Raw genomic sequence first — 19,632 nt, 5'->3', positions numbered from 1 at the left:
GAACTAACCCAACTCCATCCTTTCGACTCGTGATTTATAGATGGACGACCCAAGCTAGAACTACAAGACTGAAACAGAACTACCTAATCATGGTGACAGGATATGCTGGTGAAACTATTACATGACCTTACAAGTTGGCAATAAACAACATAACATGTAGAATCAACATTCCTTCATAGATTAACGGTGCTTAAAACCATTGTGTCCAAACATAAGCTTCAACAGGCCAGTTGGTATCACTAAATGCAAAAAAAAGTGTTTGTAAGGAAGCTGTACATGAGAACCAAATTTTGCCTCTAAACGAGCGTGAAACAGTGAACCTGACCCATATGAACTCATATAAGATGCTTGGTCACCGTCTTTGTTATCTGGATTTTGTTATCTTATATCAGATCATTCTCCATAATGCAGAAGGCATGATGGAAGAAGATTCAAAACGTGAGCATGCAATCCATCATCTAGAGTAGGTTCTTGGAGGAATTCTTGTTCGAACTTTATCATCTACTGGGAAGCTTTCTGATTTTCCCCGGTCTAGATTTGGGAACACTTCCAATCTTGTTCCCCTATCATTTTGGTCACCGGACTTGTGGGACGATTCAAAGTTCTCCAGGTCTTGGATTTTTTCCAAGGATTGTTCTTTGGAGTCTTGATTACAGTGGCAATGCTCTGATCCTCCACTTTGTCCAAGGTTTTGGATGGGCTGAGATGAATTTTCACCTTTGTCCAAATTTCGGAGCTCAGTCGCAATTTGTGAACGTCGTTCCTTTAAGAAATTAAGTCGGTTTGTCAGCTTTGACAGAGCAGAAGTGGTGGAATTAGTGCCCTATCATACAAGCAGGAATACATTTTATAAGCAAAAAAATTATACTCAGATATAATTTTGAAGTATCGATAACAATGTTAATAAAAACATAATCAATGAACAGGAAAATATTCATTTTGTGTTAAAAATCTTGTCTTCCGATAGAAATAGGCAAGCCAAATATCACATATACGTAATACTAATAGGACCATATAGATGTATGTTTAAATGAAATACAAATTTCGATTTAATCACACCAGAACTTTAATTTCACTTTAGAATCAAAATTATATTAACCAAACTAGACATACTTTATAGTGTTTTGAAACCAGAAGCCCAAGCAAATTCATCGGTCACCATTCTTCTACTTTCTTCTTTTTTGTTTAAACAAATAAGCAAACATTAGAATCAAAACCTACAAATAGCTCAATTGATGGCTCTAAAATCTATAAGAAATATGAATAGGACCATAGAGATGCATGTTCACATGCCACACAAAAGTCAATTTAATCACTGTAGTTTAACTACCCATTTTGCTTCAGAATAGAAAATATTATCCAAATCCAAACTAGACAAATGATATGCTTAAAATTTATTAGTCGTGATTCTTAAATCCTGACTCTTTTCTGTATTTCATTTTATTTTTAAAAAAATAAAAGCATTAGAATCAAAATCTTTAAACAGCTCAATTGACATGTTAAATGCCATAGTTGAAATTTCAATGAGCGAGAAAAGGGTTAAAGGAATTTGTTTTCTTTGTTTGGAAATATGAATAGTGAGAGATACTTGGCTCTTTCATATATTCGGTATATTTCAAAAATTTTCCAAATTATTACTCCATAGACTCCTAGATCCATACGAAGTTTAATGACAAGACAATCTAATTAATATATTATAAAATAAATAGCATGCATGAAATAAATAGTAAAAAGAAAAAAGAAAATTGCACCTCTCCCCTCGTATTAGACTTTCTAGAACCGGTTGTGCTGGGCGTATTTTTGCCTAACTCTGTGTTAGGTGACAAATTCAAAGCTCCAGTGGCTTTTGGATTTCGAAAGGAGTCTGCTTGTGGAATCAGAGGCAATGATTTTCTTGTGGAAGATGGAGAATCTAATTTCCTGTCTTTGTAACCGTCTGTCTTCTCCAAGTTGTACTCATGCTATACATAAGAAAAACATCTATGAGATTTTTTGATATTTTCTTCGCAAGAATCCTCACAAACATCACCAAATAAAGATAATTACTTCGTTCTAGTGTATCAACAGAAGATTTATTATTGCTTTTTTCAACAAGAGAGATTAATCAAGAATATTAATTTACCGAAGATTTATTATAACATTTTTATTGAAGAAATTAATCAAGTATTAAGAATATTAATTTATCTTAAAATTCAATATTACATCGCAAGAGCAATCAACAATCACAAGTATAACTCAGTGTAATAAGAGAAAATCTAATCTTAGTACCAGTCAAGCTTATATTTACATGTCTATACCATGGAATCAATGTTAAGACACGACAGTTCCATGCCACTGTGAAGTTGCCTACCTTACTTCTTGAAGAATTATCTGGAGCACCGGAGATAATTAACGCCCCAACATCCAACTGTTTCTTTTTCCTGCTGCAAGACAATAAAAAGAAAAAAGCCTTGCATACTTATAATTCAAAAGCACAAAGTAGCTGTTCTATGTAAATAAATAAACAAAACCTTGTTCAAAACTTGTCCAATAACCAAGGAAGGATTCAAGGGTGCAGGTGCCTTGTCTCAGAAGAAAGGGAGGAGAGAGAGAGGGAGAGTGCATGTGTGTGCTTTCCATCAAGGTTTTAGTTTGGAATATATCATAGTTAATCTGACTATATTATGGAACGTGCAAGCAAGGAAATATATCTCCTGATGCCATCAACAAATCTTATTGATAAATGTTATGGAAGATTCAGCAAGAGAATGTGTTTTCCTGATACTTCTTAATGTCTGTAGTTGTGCCAGTTGTTTTGATCAATGATAACATCCAACATTCTTGAAGAGGTATTTTATATTGTCATGTAATGTGTTTATGATATTGGACAACAGTGAACAATGAAACTTGTCTCATACTTATGAAAAGGGAGTAGAGCTTGGCATAGGACGCAGACCCACCTTTTTTTTAGTTATGGCAATCTATATGGTGAACCTCATACTGAGTCGTACACAAAAAATATGTGGTACGTTTGATGATGTTTCCGGCTTTCTTTGGAAAATTGGTATTGAAAATGTACTCCCAAAAGTTGAACTAAGGAAAGTGATGCATGTGGTTATGTATTATGAAGAAGACATTTTTCACTACAGATATCAAGTGATAAGAATTTGTTGGATTATGGAATTTTTTCATTGCAAGCGAAATTTCATGTTATTTCTCAACAAATATCCATATCTGCTGTTAGACTGCTAATTTGGGAAATGTTGCTTATGCCAACTGATTATGCAAAACTTTAATATTTATATTGATCTACTTGATTCAGCCAGTTTGAATTACCTGGATGTTGGGCTTATTGAATTACTTTCAGATACAAATGTTTGGCTGCTTCCAATAGGAGAAATGAAGGGTGGTTTTAAACATGATTAGTGTGTTTTGGACAAAAGATTTTTTGTATATATACATGTCATGGTTTATCATACAAGCATTGTGTTATACAAGGACATTCTATTCTTGATTGTTACTTATGATTTATTAGTTTATTTATCATAAGTTGAATAGTTTTAATAGTAGACAGAGTTTAGCTCAAGGAAAAATTAGTTAAAACTCACTTTTATATTGGTTTTATTATAAAGTTCTGAAATGCATAGCGTGTTATTAATGGTTTCTTGGCATAAAAACAACACAATCTGAGTGATAATTCAGAATTGGACGGCGTATGGTTCGAGGTTAATTGTCTTGAGGTGCAAAAGTGCTATGGTACCATGGTTCAGAATCTAATAATATCAATATTTTTTTATTCTGAACATTTTCATGTGATCACAACAGGATTGGGGGAATGTCAAGGTTGACTTGAAGACTCCAAATGTAACAATCAAGAAATGATTTCATTGGATTATTTTCTTGTACAGTAGTATTGAACAAGGGACTGGGTATCAGAAAGGACAGATGCAAGACGGCTAACAGGAAACAATCTTGCACAAGAAATGCAGAGAGCAAAAGTATTTCTTACAACTTTGACTGATCATTTGGACTTTGATTGAGCTGATTCCCTACATCATACCCAATCCTAGAGTTTTGTTCATGCTGTTGAATAAGATGAAGTTCAAGATCAGCAGCCCGCTGCTTTAAACTTAAAATATCTGCCTCTGTTAGAACAATTTCATCCAGCTCTGCCTTAATCTATGGCAAATTCAAAGTTGATTACTTACAGAATATGGTAGAAGTAATGATCATATACCAAGAGTCACTTAACCTTCTCATCAGCAATGGATGGAACAGAATGAGGTTGTCGAGATATTCGGAGTCCAGCTTCAAGTACTGTCCTCAGCTCTAACTCCTTCTTTAACTGCTCTTGTAGCCTTACCACCTGCAATGCAATTCCCTTGAGTCCTTACTGCGTTACAAGGCTAATAAACTACAAAAATATTACAAGTACAAGTGACAAGTGTATAACAATTTAGGTAAGATTAATATAGGGAAAGAGAGAATAAGTTAAGTGATGCTTGTTAAATCATCAGATAATAAAGGAGATGGAATAGTTTTTCGTAATAGAGGCAGTACAAGAACTATAAACCCATGAATTTTCCATAACTGTGTGTTCTAGAAAACATGCTAAAAATTGCAGCAAGATGGCTGAAGAAATCAAATTTATATCCACTACACAAGGACCAAGGGCAACACCTTGAAGATCAAAACCCAAGTTTCACCCAATAACATTATAAATATACTTGGTGTATCTGTGCAAGAGATAAGATTGAACGAGAAGAATAAATTTATAAAATCTTTGTGCAGAAATTACATCTTTCTCAAGAGCTAGACGACGTTCATGTAAATCACGCTTCCGCTTCTCCAGGGCATCCTGCAAATGCAAGTTTGCCTTTTCCTGTAACAAATAAGATGTGTGCGAACAACAATTCAAAGATTGCTCAATCCTGAAACTGAATTTGAATAATCCTGAAACTGAATTTGAATGAGAATGTTTCAAGAGAGAAGACACTTAAAATTATACCTCCTTAGAGATCTTGTTCTGCAAATCAGATTTCATGGACTCGAGCTTTAGTATTTCAGCCCTAACAATGACAAGCTAATGTGAGCATCATTTCGAACACATTTCCATCGATGCAAGGAAACTAATGCACGATTCCTGACGGTAGAAAAATTTGGACAGAGTGCATATGATGCATGTGATTCAATTGTCATCTTGCTATAAAGTTTTATGCACCTCGAATGGAAGGTTTGGCATGGACCCTATCAGTTTCAAGAAGAATTGAGGGATGTACCTCAAGCAAAAGAGAAATACTGCGCACTTCTAGTCAGTGCGTGCATGTTAGTTATAACATTCTGCTATAGCTAGTGACATCTAAATTTTAAGCAACTCAGGATTCCAGGATTTATATCCTAGTACAATAATTTGGAAGCATCACACGACTGAGATGACAGATCAGACTTTTTGCTGACAAATAGTGTTAAGAAGAAAGAATATGGTTCCAAAACTAAAACTACCAGTTCTAATCAATCATATGCTGGAATAGGAGTAAAATGATCCAATAATATTTGCAGGAAAGGCCATATAAATTCTACAATTAAAAGAAAAGGCGTTAATTTAAAAGGTAGGCCATAATTTTAAAGGTAGAATTGTTAATATGAGCATTTGGATTGAGAGGAATAACAGAATTTTCAATGACACGAAATCAGACGTCAGCGTCGTGTGGGAGCTAATCAAATTCAGAGTGGCGACTACAATCACAAGGATTAAAGATTTCCGGCATTTATCGATCTCAGATGTTGTTAGGAATTGGATTTTTGTAATGAAGTGAACTATCGCTAGTTTCAAGCGTTTTGTCTTGCGGATTACTCATCCGCTTCTATTGTACCTCAAAACCTTATTCTTAATAATATTATGTTTCTTATCAAAAAAAAAAAAAGAAAGAGAAATGGATGTGCTTAATTTAGATATTGATTGAGGATGAACCTATGACTTACTCATCTTCAAAAGGAATGTCAATAGACTCCATGGAAAGGTTCTTCTTTCCCTGAACCCGAATTCATGAAGTTAGTTTTGCTAAATAACCAAAGATCATAAAATGCCGCAATGACATGTGTGTTTAAAGTTTAAAAAGGGAAGCATCAATGAACCACGATTTGAATGGCGGATTATCGAAAACTAGATAAGTTTGGTTGTGGCTGATAAAAGGGGAACACAACCATACTTAGTTTCACAATATATGCAACCAAAGAAGCACCAATATACTCACAGGCGTGCGCCCCCAAACAGCAGATCGTCGTACGTTGCGAACTGGTTCATGTGATGGTTTAGAAGAGTGTTGCAACCTTGATGATTCACTAGGATAGGCTCCTAATATTTCATTGGAGTCATTCAGTTGAATTTTGGCATCATCATCACAATGGTTCTGAACTTCATCAATTTTCTCTATGCAACCATGTTGAAGCATTTCACTCTGAGAAGAACTTGATGAGTAATTTTGACTGGCTTTAAGAACATCATCTACTTGATGAGACTCGGACCCTGAGCTGTGACTTCCAGAGATCTGCATCTTCAGATATCTGTCATTAGATTCGTTGAAACCGACTGATAAAGCATAAGAAACGAGAACGAGGAAAAGGTTACAAAGTAAAACATAAAAGAAACTATAGCCACGAAAAACATTTCAAATTATACGGGAATTAAGCCTAACAATGGAAGAGCTTGCAATAATGAAAACCGGGATACTGAAAAAATGACATAAATACATTTAATGAAAACAGCATGAACAAAATGAACTTATATCTTTGAAATAAAGAGTGCCAGGTAAAACCTAAAAAATACCATAAGACTGTTACAGTTCTGAGATCTTGAGCATGTACACCAAGGAAGAGAAGTTCATAAATAACCGGAGACAAAATGATGGAAGATGACAAGATAAAGCAACAAAAAAGACGCAGAAAAGAAGTTCCGCTATTTCGAACAACTAAATTTCATAAACTCGGAGACTTGATGCTGGCTTAAATGGTTGGCTTTGTGGCTATCTATAGTTGTGGTGCCTTGTTAATGAAAGGTGAAGATGGATCTTAACTAAGAATTACCTTTTTGTGATATTCATTTTCAGAGGTTTCACTACTACTTGCACTGAATTCATTATCAAAATCTTCGTCTGCATCTGCACGGGAGTCTTCAGTAGCATCATCCCCATCATCGTCAAAGCTATCTTCATCATCATCTGTAATTTCCTCACTCTCACTACCACTCTCTTCCGAATCAGTATAGGGTTCAGGGGTTACAGAACATTCCTATAAAAGTTCTACTCGTTAATAACACATAATAACTTACAAAGAAAAAGAATTCTATAAAAAGATAGTTTACTACTTTATTCCATATGCATGATTAAATTGTAAAAAGCCTTGTCACTTTTAAACCGTTTATTTTTTTGATGGAAGAGTGCCGCCATAGGCTGTTATAGAGATATTGATACAGAATGTGTCAAAAGTTGGCTCATGAGGAGCACATAATATAGATTTAAACTGTCTCAAATCCAGGTCATTTTGCACTAACTGTTTGCTCCATCTCAGGCTTCTTCCTCCATAGAATATTGCACAGCAAACAATCACTTTTGACCAATATTTATAATGTAAAAAACCAAGTAAATACAAATAAGTCGAGTGATGTTTAAAACAACAGAAATTACGGAACTGCAGTTTAAAGATCTCGTGAATCTAAACAGTAAACAGTCATTTGGTTTGCTGGTTTCAATGGTGGCAGCTGTGGAATTCCGAATGTGAGAAAGTTATTAGCCAACCCAGTTCGATCTCTCAGGCGTACACCAAGTCAATTTCAACCAAACTATATGAGATGAATGTTGGATGCATATGATCTGAACTTTCCGCCATGTCTACGGATTGAAATATGGCTCAAATGTTAACGAATAACTAAATGATTGGATAACTGATCAGCTAAAGGGAAACTAAAATGTTTGACACCAACAAGTAAATTGTTTATATTATAACTTATGTTGGTCAATCATGTAACTTAAGGGCCCCTGAAGTAATTTGTTACTTTAAGAATTGCTGTAACGTGGACACCGAGTGAGACTAGTACAATGAATTTCAGGCATCCTTTTTAGAACACAAATACTAAGCAAAATTTCAATGTGATAACAAAAATAAACAAGCACAAATAGACTCATGCAAAATTTAATGAAAAAATTCACAGGCAGAGTGGCAGTATCCATACCCCCATATTTAATACAGCAGAGGCAAACAGAGCACAAATAATGTTATAAATAGGCAAATAACCAAAGCATACCCCAAATATATTATCGTATTCCTCGAGTAATGTAATAACAATGGTCTGTGCATGATTCGCCGCAGCAGCTGCTTGCAAAAGTTGGACAGAACCATCACCACCCACATCAAAATCATTTTCTAGATCACAATCACCAGCAAGAAGGGGGCGAAGAAGCAAGGGAGCCATGCAAGCTGCTACAGCTGATGTGCTCATTCTGTTCACAGCCTTGTTAGAAGCCACCTTTTGCATCATCATAAGAATTCTAACACAAAAGTGACAAAGCAGTGTGAAATGCAGAAAATTTATGAAATATCGACGATATAAGTCAAATAAAATCCGTCAAAAATGCCTTCAATCACCCATTCTACTGTGTAATGGAGTTATGGAGGAATGGGGATGACACACAAAATGTCCATCATTATTTAAATGTTTATGAAAGATATTGGATCAAAATAATGTGTTGACAAACGTAATTCTGGCAGTGAATAAATCAACAGTATTTTTAGGAATAAATTAGGACATAATTGCACAATGTAAAGTCTTGTAATAAGCAGTTAAGGGTATTATTACTTTTATTAAATATATTGCTCGTACTACAGATAATAGTTAGTGGAAACGAGAAAAGTGAACAAAATTATTCTTCAATGTCTTCTGCGTTTTAACTCTGCAAAATGATCGTATGATTGAGTTTGCAAAGAAAAATAATGCAATAAATAAAAATAAAATGACAATGGGGAAAGGTGAAATTTATGTAAGAAATATGAAAAAAGCCATCCAAAAACTGAAAAATGCCCATGTTTTGCTTTAATATTTGTCTAAAATCACACAGAGGGCTGTTTGTGTTTCAAGCCAATCAATAATTCAAGAACTAAAGCAATATGTGATTGCATTGGAATTTGCTTTTAAGTTCTCTTTTGAAAAAATAATTCATGTTAAAACAGAAGGAAAATTAAATGACTTCATCAAGGGCAAAACCTAGTGAAACTCGCGATAGAAATTTTTAAAATAATTGATTAATGATTTCAAAAATTTCAACTGCAAAATTGAATACAATAATCCAACGATATGGCTCAGAAGAAAGAACATCTAGAATTAAATACAACCATTGCCAATCAATAATCATCATAACAACATAACAAATTTGAAAGAATCAGAAGCTACAGTAGAATTAATAAAAATGCAAGATCAAGTACTAAATAAAAAATGAAATACATCAAACACGCACAAACCAGTATCATTACGGATCAGAAAATTAAAATAGAAACAATTGTCTTGAGGTCGTGGATTACCTTTGTAACAAGCGACGATTGGGCTCCGGAAATGTTTCACATATTGCTAAACGCACAGCATTTACTCTCATCCCACGCTCCGTTCCTAGTCATCATCATAGCTTGGAAGAATTAGTATCAATGCATCTACGCTGCGGTACTTTCCACATGTAACAACACTCAAAATCTCAGTTTCTTTAATAAAAATACTCCCATAATTCCAATTTGAATGTACCATTTGGAATTTTCCACCGAATTTAATTGAAAAGTGATGAACTGAAAAAATTTTGTTCTCAAGTATTGCTAACACAATAAGACTAATTATTGTTAGTTCAAACCCAAATAAAATATTATGTAGATTATCAAGTCCCAACTAGACAAAAGCAATTTTTCTTCTGTGCAATACACATGAGAGAGCCATATAATAAACCATACGAAGTAATTTGTTTCACGGATGCATTGTATGATTATATCACAATATTTCAAATACAAAGATATCAAGCCTGCAATGGAACTTTGGAACAAGGCTGGATTATTTGAAAAATTAACATTATATTTTGAGGGAGAGTATTTATATACTAACAGAGTATTTTTCAGAAATGTTCAAAAGTTTAGTTAAAAGTAATGATGAAGTAGGAAAAAGAAGGCAAAATAACATTAAATGCGAATGAAAATGAGATGTTAACTTTTGTTTTTATCCCGAGGAAAATGAAGAATAAAAATAACATAAACTAACAAGCCGAAACTATTTTTTTCTCCTTCATATACCAAATTTCCGCTCCTGCTATACACAAAATACAACAAGTTTTTTAAAAAATATTTGAATTCATAGAATGCTCTCTTCATGAAACAAATGCTGCTTGTGAAAAAGTCGCAATTTCAAAACTCAAAGATATTTCGGTTTTGCCAGACTTAATAATATTTCACTAGCAAATTGGATAAATGAGTCTATCATGCAATTTTTGAATGGGAAAGCATTTAATTAGGCAGGTTAGTCTTCCATAACAAGATATCTACGAACATTTTCATTCAAAAAATATGCCTTCTCTATTCTACTATTCAGATTCAAAATACAAGGATCAACAAGAGTACACCATAACAAACTTACGGCATGCTTCAAGGAGGGCCTTGCAGCAAGATGCAGGAACTGGCGATGAAGGTAACTCTCGAATAACGCACTGGCAATAGATCAATAAAAGGAATCATCCCCTAAAACATTACCTAAAGATCTTCAAAACAGGTCATATGTTTCTCTAACAAAATACCTTAACACAGTCAGCAATAACATGTGGATCCTCGTCCAGAGAAAACTCACATTTCCCTGAATAGCGATTCAAGTTATATTACAGATTACTTGAAATAGATCCCTATGCAGCATATTTTAAGCACATAAATTGAATCTTTGTAAATCCAAATCTCATATAAAATATATTGAATAAACACACCAATATATCTTAGACTATAAAACATGTGCGACGTTTGGTACTTATTAGTGCTAATGTGCCCCTTCATGTGAAGGCCATACTCTTTTGATAAGGTATAAAGATAGAGAAATCTATTTACATATAGTAATTGTTGTTTCTGCATAATTTGCATTATCACTCACATAATATACTTAGGTGTGGGGAGTATTCGTCTGAGGAACAAGGCACTGTTAGGGAAATGGTGGTGGAGAAGCGCTGTGGAAGATAACTCTCTTTGGAAAAGAGTTGTGGGTAGTATTTACGGATTTCATGTTAATGGTTGGGATTTAAAAGTGGCAAGGAACTCGACTTTCAGAAGCCCTTGGAAGTTCATTTCTCGTTCCCATTCGACTTGTCAACCACTGATCAGTACGATGCTTAAGGGTGGGAATCTCATCAGGTTTTGGGAGGATAGGTGGGTGGGTTTATTGTCTTTCCAAGTCCTTTTTCCTCACATTTACTTATTATCTTCGAACATAAATCAATCTATTTCTCAATTCGTCTCGGCGACGAGTAATCAAGAAACTTCGGTCATTTCATGGGATGTTAGGTTCAGGAGAGGGTTCAATGATATTGAGTTGGGAGAATACAGTGCTCTTCTAGGGATTTTAGAGTCAGTTTCTTTGAGTGTGGGGGTCAGGGACGTAAGGGTTTGGTTAGGAGACTCATCCGGTGTTTTCTCTGTCAGTTCTTTCTACTCTTCATTCTTTCCAAGTGATACTAACCCTTTATTTCCTTACTATTACAACATTTGGAAAGTAACTATCCCACAAAAGGTGAAGGTGTTTTCCTGGATAGTGGCTCTGGGAAAATTACAGACTTGTGACAACTTACAGAGAAGAAGGCCGGACCTTGTGCTGAACCCACAGTGGTGCTACTTGTGCAAGAAACACGAGGAGAATCAAGATCATATTTTGCTTCACTGCGACTTCACGTCAAGTATCTGGAACAAGGTAATGAAACATTTGGGTTTTGATTGGATATTTCCGGCATCAGCTAGGGACATGTTTATTTTCGAGCATGGATCTCTCACAGGGAAGGGATTTAGAGATTTCTGGTACATAGTCGTTCACTGTGTCTTCTGGTCAATTTGGTTGGAGCGCAACAACAGATTATTCAATGAAAAGGAAGATTCGAGAGATGATTTATGGGAGAAGATCAGATTTAGGGTCGCCTCGTGGACGATTAACGTACCGATGTTTAGGACATACCATATTTCTGATTTAGTGAGGGATTGGTGTTACATTTTGTGTTGAAATATTAATTGTTATAGGTAGCTGTTGTACTTCGTGGATGGCTCATCCACTCGCATTGTAAACTTTTAACATATTAATATAATTATTATTAGTTTCCAAAAAAAAAAAGAAAGAAAATGTATTAACCTTATTTTTCCAAATAGCATTTTACAGTATGAATTCATAATATAGTTTGTTGAATAGTATTTAGGAGATTTGACTATGACAACTAGATATGATGTGATGGTGACAAAAAATATAAAGAGAGAATGCACAGCAATCAAGTACAGAATAATAATCTAGATGACTTAATCAACAAACCAGGAGACTTTTACAAAACAATCAAAGTAGCTTTTATTTGCATATATTATCAAATACAAACGATCAAAACTATGCTTTGAAACAATCCAACCTTTTTCAAACTCTCTTATTCGATGCTCCACATCATCAACATCAGCAGCTTGCCTCAAGATTCCTTCTGTTTTAAGGCCTGTCAAAGATAAAGGACCAAACAAACCAGACAAGTGATAAAGTGGTGTCAAGTATATGAGTTGTAGAGACAAACAAATACTACAGAATAAACAAATAATATAAGCTAGGGATGTAAAAAAGATGAGAATAGACACCATGCTAAGCGAGGGAGAGAATCCGAACTATATTCAATACAAAAGCCATAAATATTCCATATAGAAGAGAGGAGTAAAAACATTCCGTCACCAGACAAATCCAAGAAAACTAGATCATACAATGGAAACAAAGAAAGAAAGAAAAAAGAAAGCATAGTGTTAGTATGTTTAAGGGAAATCACTTGCATATGCATCCTATATCTATCTGACACTGCGAGTTTCATACAAACTAGTGGGCTGCAGACTCCTCGACGGATACATAAGCTTAGCAAAAACTCAAAGACTAGGCTTTTGAGTACAAAAAGGAGCTCATAATTATTGCTAATTTAAATTTCCCCGAATTTGTAGGAAAAGAATCAAGGATGTGGATAGAGTACTCTCAGGGGAGAGCAAACATGTCACAAGTGAACAGCGGGAATGGAGAGGTTATATTTTTGGAAAAATGTCTTTAAGAATTTGGCAAACATTTCAATTTCCTTCATATGGACAAATGGAAAAAAATCTAAATCAATTCCACATGACATGAATGTAGAAATCTTCCTTTAACACATAGAAGAGTGATGTTCTATCATTTTTTCCAGTTTTTTCCATATATAAAACGGATTATCTCGCCTTGCAGCTGTCAACATGAGAATAGCCCTTGTAACATGGAGAATATAGGGTAAGCAGAAAAATGAAAGAAAGAGAAATTCTGTCAAACATAGCCATAAAAAGGTCAGTGGAAACCAAAGAGAACCCAAGCAAAGGATCGGAAATTTTATGAGTTTTTTTGCATATATAGTGTAGAGATATGACAAAGAATAGCCTACCTTCGCTCATTCGAAAACAAAATTAGATGGCTTCACGTTAAAACATTTCAGATATTTACTATTTGCCTCTTTCCGACACTGTTCCAATTGTTATTTGGTAAAAGATAACAGCCGCTTAATACACCCCATAGTGAAGACATCCCTAGGAGATCCAAATAATAATTTATAATACAAAGTTTACAGCATAGTACTATTCTCAAATGCAAATTAGGACCATCACATTGTGATGACCAGCTCCATATTCCATGATTCGGAGGAGAATTTAAGTAGATTTAATTTGAATGATCCACGAGAAAAATACTTTTGTTGCAATTCACAATCGTGAAGTGAAATTTCCAGAGGAATGTTACAATCTGTTAAAAAATGAATCTCACTCTTACTTTTTTTCCCAGTAGCATATACAATTCTTTCAAAACTTTGATCCTGTTTATTTGGGGGGTTTTAATGTGGAAACACTGGTAAAGAAGCATAACAAGAATAAGCATGTTATCCCATTCGAGTGCATCTTCCCAATAAAAAATAAAAAAGACTGACCATTTTCCTCGACAAATCTAAGAGCTTTTTCCAAAAAGGATGGAGTGCCATCTATATCTTCTAGAGCAAGTAAAATTGGTCGACCGATGATCAAGGATTTAACGTGTCTATCTTTAGCTGCCAAAAAAAGCAGAGAGAGCGAGTGAGAGAGAGAGAGAGAAAAATTACCTATATCAGTTTCATTATGAAGAAAAAACAAAACAAAAAGTGAAACACTGAAAAAATAGAACGCCCTTGATTTCTACTACATACTCCCATGTAAACGCGCCACAACACATACCGGATAAAAAAGAAACGACAAGAAAATATAGGTTAGGAGAGGGAAAAGGTGGTAACTCTCCAGATTTGGAGAATTTCAAGCTACTGGGGAGAAAGAATCATCAGCTAGAAAGGTTAAAGAAAAAGATGGAACTTTTCTTTAGTCTCCATGTTCCTAAGGATGCATCACATGTTGTAGCTGACTAAATAACAAAAAGTAGCAGCAAGTGATTTGGTAGAACTTGACCTAAAAAACCAAACTAGATATTTGAGATGAATTAAAGCAAAAGAAATTAATTTCAAAGCATAGTCAAATGTTCAAAGCATCAAGAACCTTACATTGTTCTGAAGAAACATCAGCTGCATTAGGCTGATCGTTCTTGAGTTTACCATTTTGCCCGATAACAAGAGCAGCACTAGGTGCATTTTTTAAAGCTTCCTCGAGAGCAGCCTTCCACTCGTGCAGATCTTCCAGTGTCTCTGCCTATGTTACAAAAAATCCAATAAATGGAAACAATAAAAAGCTTAGGTATATTTGGTTTTGCTACCGGAGTAGGGGTGCACCCGAGTCAAGTCGAGCTCGTGCATGATACTACTCGAGATCAACATGATTTGAATTTTGTAGGCTCGAGCTCGACTCGAACTCGATCTAGTATTCAATTTCAAGCTCGACTTCTGAAGTTTTCGAGTTGCAGAAATTTGTTCTTGAAAAGTTATAAAGTATCAGTAGCATAATAGAGCCTGAGCTTGAAAATTTTGTGTTCTTTTAATTTTAGTGTTTAAATTTTGTATTTATATTGACAAAAACACCTTTAAATTATATCATCTAACAAAAAAATTTATATACAGTAACTCGAGTAGTTCGAAACAATTAAACTTTGAACGTTACTCAACACGAGTGATGAGTCGAGCTACTCGAGCTCGGCCAAATCAAGCTCGAGTTGAGTTTGACCGAGCCGCTCATGAGTAGTTGACTCGCTTGCATCCGTATTCTGGAGTTTCAAATGTGTTTTTTTCAAGAAAATAACTTTTGAAATCATAACGGGTAGGGATATGTAAGTTTGGTTTTGTTTTTATGAAAAAAAATATTTACTTTAGCTGTCAAATCTTGTAAATTTCTTGATGATTGACATCTAAATAAAATTTTGAGTATTTAAAAATTGTAAAATATATTTTATTGTGCTAATGTTGTATATTTTGGGAGAAGTGAAATTTGAACTAAAATATAGGAAAATAAGTTTATAGAAAATAAACAAATATAAGATAGTAGTGTTGTTATTGTTTTTAAAATATTAAATTTTTCAAAAATTGTTTGATCAGGATAGTCGCACTAGATACAATGAACATTAACATCACAAATATCATGCAAAAAGTAACAGTGTCACTAGTAGGAGTATATCATGGAGGACCACAATGAAGATGGTTATTACAAAAACTCAAAGTGTGTGACTGTGGCAGAATCCAAAGCAATAGCTATAACGAACACCAATATCCTGAATCCACATCCAAAATATAACCATGTTACAAATAAAGGTGTAAAATATACCAAGCCGGCTTGATTCAATCCTAATCAAGCCAAGGATGTTTTAGCTCAATCTCAAAAATTAAATGCACGAGGCTTGTGAGCTCAAAATCAATGCTTAAATATTTTAATATTTTAGTAATATAATATAAAATTAAAATTCTATGTTATATCTGTATGTAATTTGTATTGATTGGGGTTCATGAGCGCACGTTCACAGCTAAACTCATGATTTAAGCTCATTAACATGTTCACGAACAAATTTTCCAGAAATAATCTAAGCTTAAAAGCCAGCTCATGAGCTGAACTCGAGTCTAATTTTTTGTAATCGAGCTCGTGAAATTTCACAGACTCATTTACACCTCTTGTCACAAGTCATAATTTCTATTTAAACAAGTGCAGAGTTCCAATGAAAAACAAAGCATGGAGTTTTATGATAAAACTCAACACAGAAGACAAATAGCATGAAAGCAACTAATTCAAAGCTTTGGTTACACAAAGAAATCTAAACAGGATTGCACCTTGAGTGTGAACGCTCGTCCATCGCGCCCATCAGGAAAGAGTACGGTGAGCAATTTTTTATCTTCTTTGACAACAACACTGAGAGTGGGATAAAAAAAGCCAACATCCACTGTAACCATTGATATTGTAGGAAGACGCAGTTGATATACAACCAGAAACACAAAACTCTAACATCAATGTATTTATTGCCAACCTGCCTGAACTATTTAGGTCAATTCCTCCAAGGGTTAAATTGACTTCACTCCCTTTCTGAGGGACCACATTCTGAGAAAAAGTTAAACCAGAAACCTTTAACATTTGCAAATTGGATAAAAAATCAAAAATGGCACTAAATGTGAATTAAATGTATAGCCATAAAAAAAACCATCAACAAATCAGCATCTATTATTGTGAAATTCACACTTCTTCAAAAATTTTCATGAATACAGGACATTTCATGAAATGAAAGAAATTTTCTTCAGATAAGAGTTTTTTTCTTTGCCAGTTATTTTTCTCATATCTCTGATCAAATACTTTTGCAAAAAGTTTTCTCTGTGTAATATATTTTAAAAAGTGTGCTATCGTCTTCACTTCTTACTGCACGACATGAACATACACGTAGCTTATAGATTTACTAACTATGATAATACATTTAAAAAAAACATTCAGGCCATCAAACGGTAAAACATAAATATTGGTATGTGAAACAGAAAAACAATCAAAATATCAGACCTCATAATACAGCCACTATGTGTGACATTTGACTCAAAACTGTCACAGAGATCTCGTTGCAAGCTCTGCGTTAAAATATAAGAGAATTTGAAAAAAAGTGACAACTTACTGGATCAGTTCTGAAGAAGACCAAGGAAGTTTGAGTTAAAATAAACCACCTTTTCTTCCATGATGTCCATCCAATACCTATTAATGGCGTAAATACAATTAATGGGGGTAAATACATGAGGAAGAAACCGTTTGCTCTGACAAATGATGTGTCTCTTTACACATTTAATACTAAACAATAATAGCACGGTGATTAGTATAACATTGTATAACAAGCATTTTAGTCTAAGGATATCATGTCCTCTAGAAAGAAGTGTTTATTATTTTTTCTTGTCTGAATTTTTTAAAAATGTCAATCTGCAAATGCAAATTTCAGGGGTGAAATGAAGGCCACTAACTGTTGATGTATGGAAATTAGGAACTTGTATTTGTATGTGAAATAAATGAATATCAAATTTATCCGTCAGATGAATGAGAAGCCAAACAATTAGGCTTATGTTATAAAAATTCTACAAAAGAATCACATGAAACACACGAAAATCATTGCTTCATTCAAGCTTCTGCACACACAAACATACTGCATACTATATGTTATCATGGATTAAAGCTGCGCACCCAAATTCACCATCAAACAGCCCAATATAATATATGACTTGGGTTCAGCAAGTCACTTAACAGATCCCGTACATGCAAGGGGGTAAAGAAGCATGTATATTATATTGCCATCTGTTTTTCCAGAAAAGGAAAAAGGACCAAATCAAGTAGCAAACAGACCTTTTGAGGATAAAAATAGTGGGCCGCTCTTATAGACCTGCAGCATGATATCAATATCAAGCTTGAATCAGCTGTCTATACAATAATTGCATCAACATAAGTTTAAAGATCTTATAAATAAAAGATTAGGTCAAAGAACAATTCTGATAATTAGGGGGGATATTGGAAGCAATGACTCAAAAGGTTCAATAAAGCATGTTGTCTTGACTCTTTGATCTGAGACACTTTTGTAACATCAAAAAGTGAAATACTTTCTCGTCTTCGAGCCTCTGCAAACTCTTTCTGAAGTACATGGTTAACCCTGGACGGCTAGGCTTTTAAATTCTGCTATGTATGGCAATTAACGGTGCCTTTAAATTTGTCCATACCATCTAAATCAGTTCTCATGCAATTTAACTATAACATTCACCGCCTAGAATTTTCCAAATATGTTTCTTTTTTCAATACAACTCGTGTTTCTACAAAAATTGAATCTTCTGCGACCATACACAATTAAAATGCTTGGATATTTTCCACTTATTCTTGCAAGTTTACCATTTCAAACTACCATAAGAAGCTGAAATATCTTGAATCATGCGCAAATACACAACGCCGATAAAATTGTAAGGCGTCCTCTTTGATATACCACAAAATCCCACTACTAAATTTTGAGGATAAGCATGGAAGCCACAAAATTTATCTACTGCACTTTGTCGACAAATGTACCTTACTGCCACCATGAAAAGCGGGGCTCGGTGGTGCTGGTGGCGGAGATGGCTCGTTAATGCCACCTTCCCCCTGAAACAGCGCCCAAGATTAACATTTTACAAAACGAAAACGACGATGATTATCCAAATTTGAAGGGATCATGCAATGATATATATCATCGAGCACGAACCTGAGATGAATCGGCATTTACGTTTGTCATTTCCTAATTACGAAAGAAACACATTACAAAAGTAGCAGTGTCCCATTGAAGGAACCTGCCAAAATGTATCATCGAATCGTTGATCAGATCCAAACCCGAGAACAAAGAGCTTAAATCCGTCGCGGATCAAACAAAACAAGGGAAAAAATTCACCTTTCTGGCGCATAACATAATCAAATCAATATTTTACGAAATGGGCAGCATGAAAATCAAGAATGCTGAAGAATAATTCAAGATCACGTGTGTTGGGGAGAGAGATGTAAAATTGACGCATATTTTTGGGTGTTGTTTGTTTGTAGAGAAGGGAGCGAAGATGCAACGGAAAGCCGAGGTTCAAGCGTGGGGATAGTGCTCTTGCCTGTTGCATTTGTTACACGTTTGACCACCAACATTCTCATCACGTGCCATTTATGTCCATGTAATAATTGCAGCTAATGGCCAATTTATCCAGCTAATGGCCAATTTATCTATATATATATATATATATATAGTCATATATTTTAAAATTTTATTTTATAAAATAAAGAGATATTAGTTTCTGTAAACTTGAAAATGACCCAAGTCCATCCTACATTATTTAATTTAATATATTTAGAATAACTAATTTTGGTGTCATGATCAATTTTTTAAAATACCAACAATAGTAATCTAAAATTTATAAAAATACTCTATTTTCATTTAATAAAAAAAATTAC

The 19,632-nt window shown here is 34.4% G+C and overlaps 1 protein-coding gene across 8 annotated transcripts; it reads right to left on the bottom strand.

Annotated features, from left to right (window-relative positions):
• Positions 1 to 255: 255 nt before the first annotated feature.
• Positions 256 to 19,322, bottom strand: LOC140827608 (rho GTPase-activating protein REN1). 8 transcript variants are annotated; one of them, XM_073190351.1, is made up of 24 exons: positions 19,091 to 19,322; positions 18,908 to 18,992; positions 18,736 to 18,807; positions 18,031 to 18,067; positions 17,318 to 17,394; positions 16,691 to 16,761; positions 16,497 to 16,575; positions 14,793 to 14,937; positions 14,196 to 14,312; positions 12,639 to 12,716; positions 10,794 to 10,849; positions 10,637 to 10,706; positions 9,550 to 9,634; positions 8,279 to 8,522; positions 7,063 to 7,266; positions 6,234 to 6,533; positions 5,962 to 6,011; positions 4,988 to 5,048; positions 4,778 to 4,861; positions 4,232 to 4,345; positions 3,989 to 4,158; positions 2,336 to 2,423; positions 1,752 to 1,943; positions 256 to 823 (listed from the first exon to the last, which is right to left on the bottom strand). In XM_073190351.1, the coding sequence occupies exons 2-24, from the start codon at positions 18,935 to 18,937 to the stop codon at positions 455 to 457; spliced, it is 2,793 nt and encodes a 930-aa protein (XP_073046452.1). In that variant the 5' UTR covers positions 18,938 to 18,992; positions 19,091 to 19,322; the 3' UTR covers positions 256 to 454. The 8 variants fall into 8 exon arrangements, with proteins under 8 accessions (XP_073046452.1, XP_073046450.1, XP_073046455.1 ...); XM_073190349.1 differs by having other exon boundaries at positions 1,752 to 1,961; positions 2,351 to 2,423; XM_073190354.1 differs by having other exon boundaries at positions 256 to 763; positions 1,752 to 1,961; positions 2,351 to 2,423.
• Positions 19,323 to 19,632: the final 310 nt, after the last annotated feature.

This window comes from Primulina eburnea, chromosome 3, assembly GCF_022965805.1.
Source record: "Primulina eburnea isolate SZY01 chromosome 3, ASM2296580v1, whole genome shotgun sequence".
Classification (NCBI taxonomy): Eukaryota; Viridiplantae; Streptophyta; class Magnoliopsida; order Lamiales; family Gesneriaceae; genus Primulina; species Primulina eburnea.
This window is presented reverse-complemented; position numbering and strand designations above follow the sequence as displayed.

Excerpts from the sequence above, each read along its gene's own strand:
- LOC140827608 (XM_073190349.1), bottom strand. The coding sequence starts at position 18,937 with ATGACAAACGTAAATGCCGATTCATCTCAG. Across the intron at positions 7,267-8,278 it reads AATACGATAATATATTTGGG|GAATGTTCTGTAACCCCTGA; the intron begins GTATGCTTTGGT and ends GAACTTTTATAG. Across the intron at positions 824-1,751 it reads AGTCTAATACGAGGGGAGAG|GGCACTAATTCCACCACTTC; the intron begins GTGCAATTTTCT and ends CTTGTATGATAG.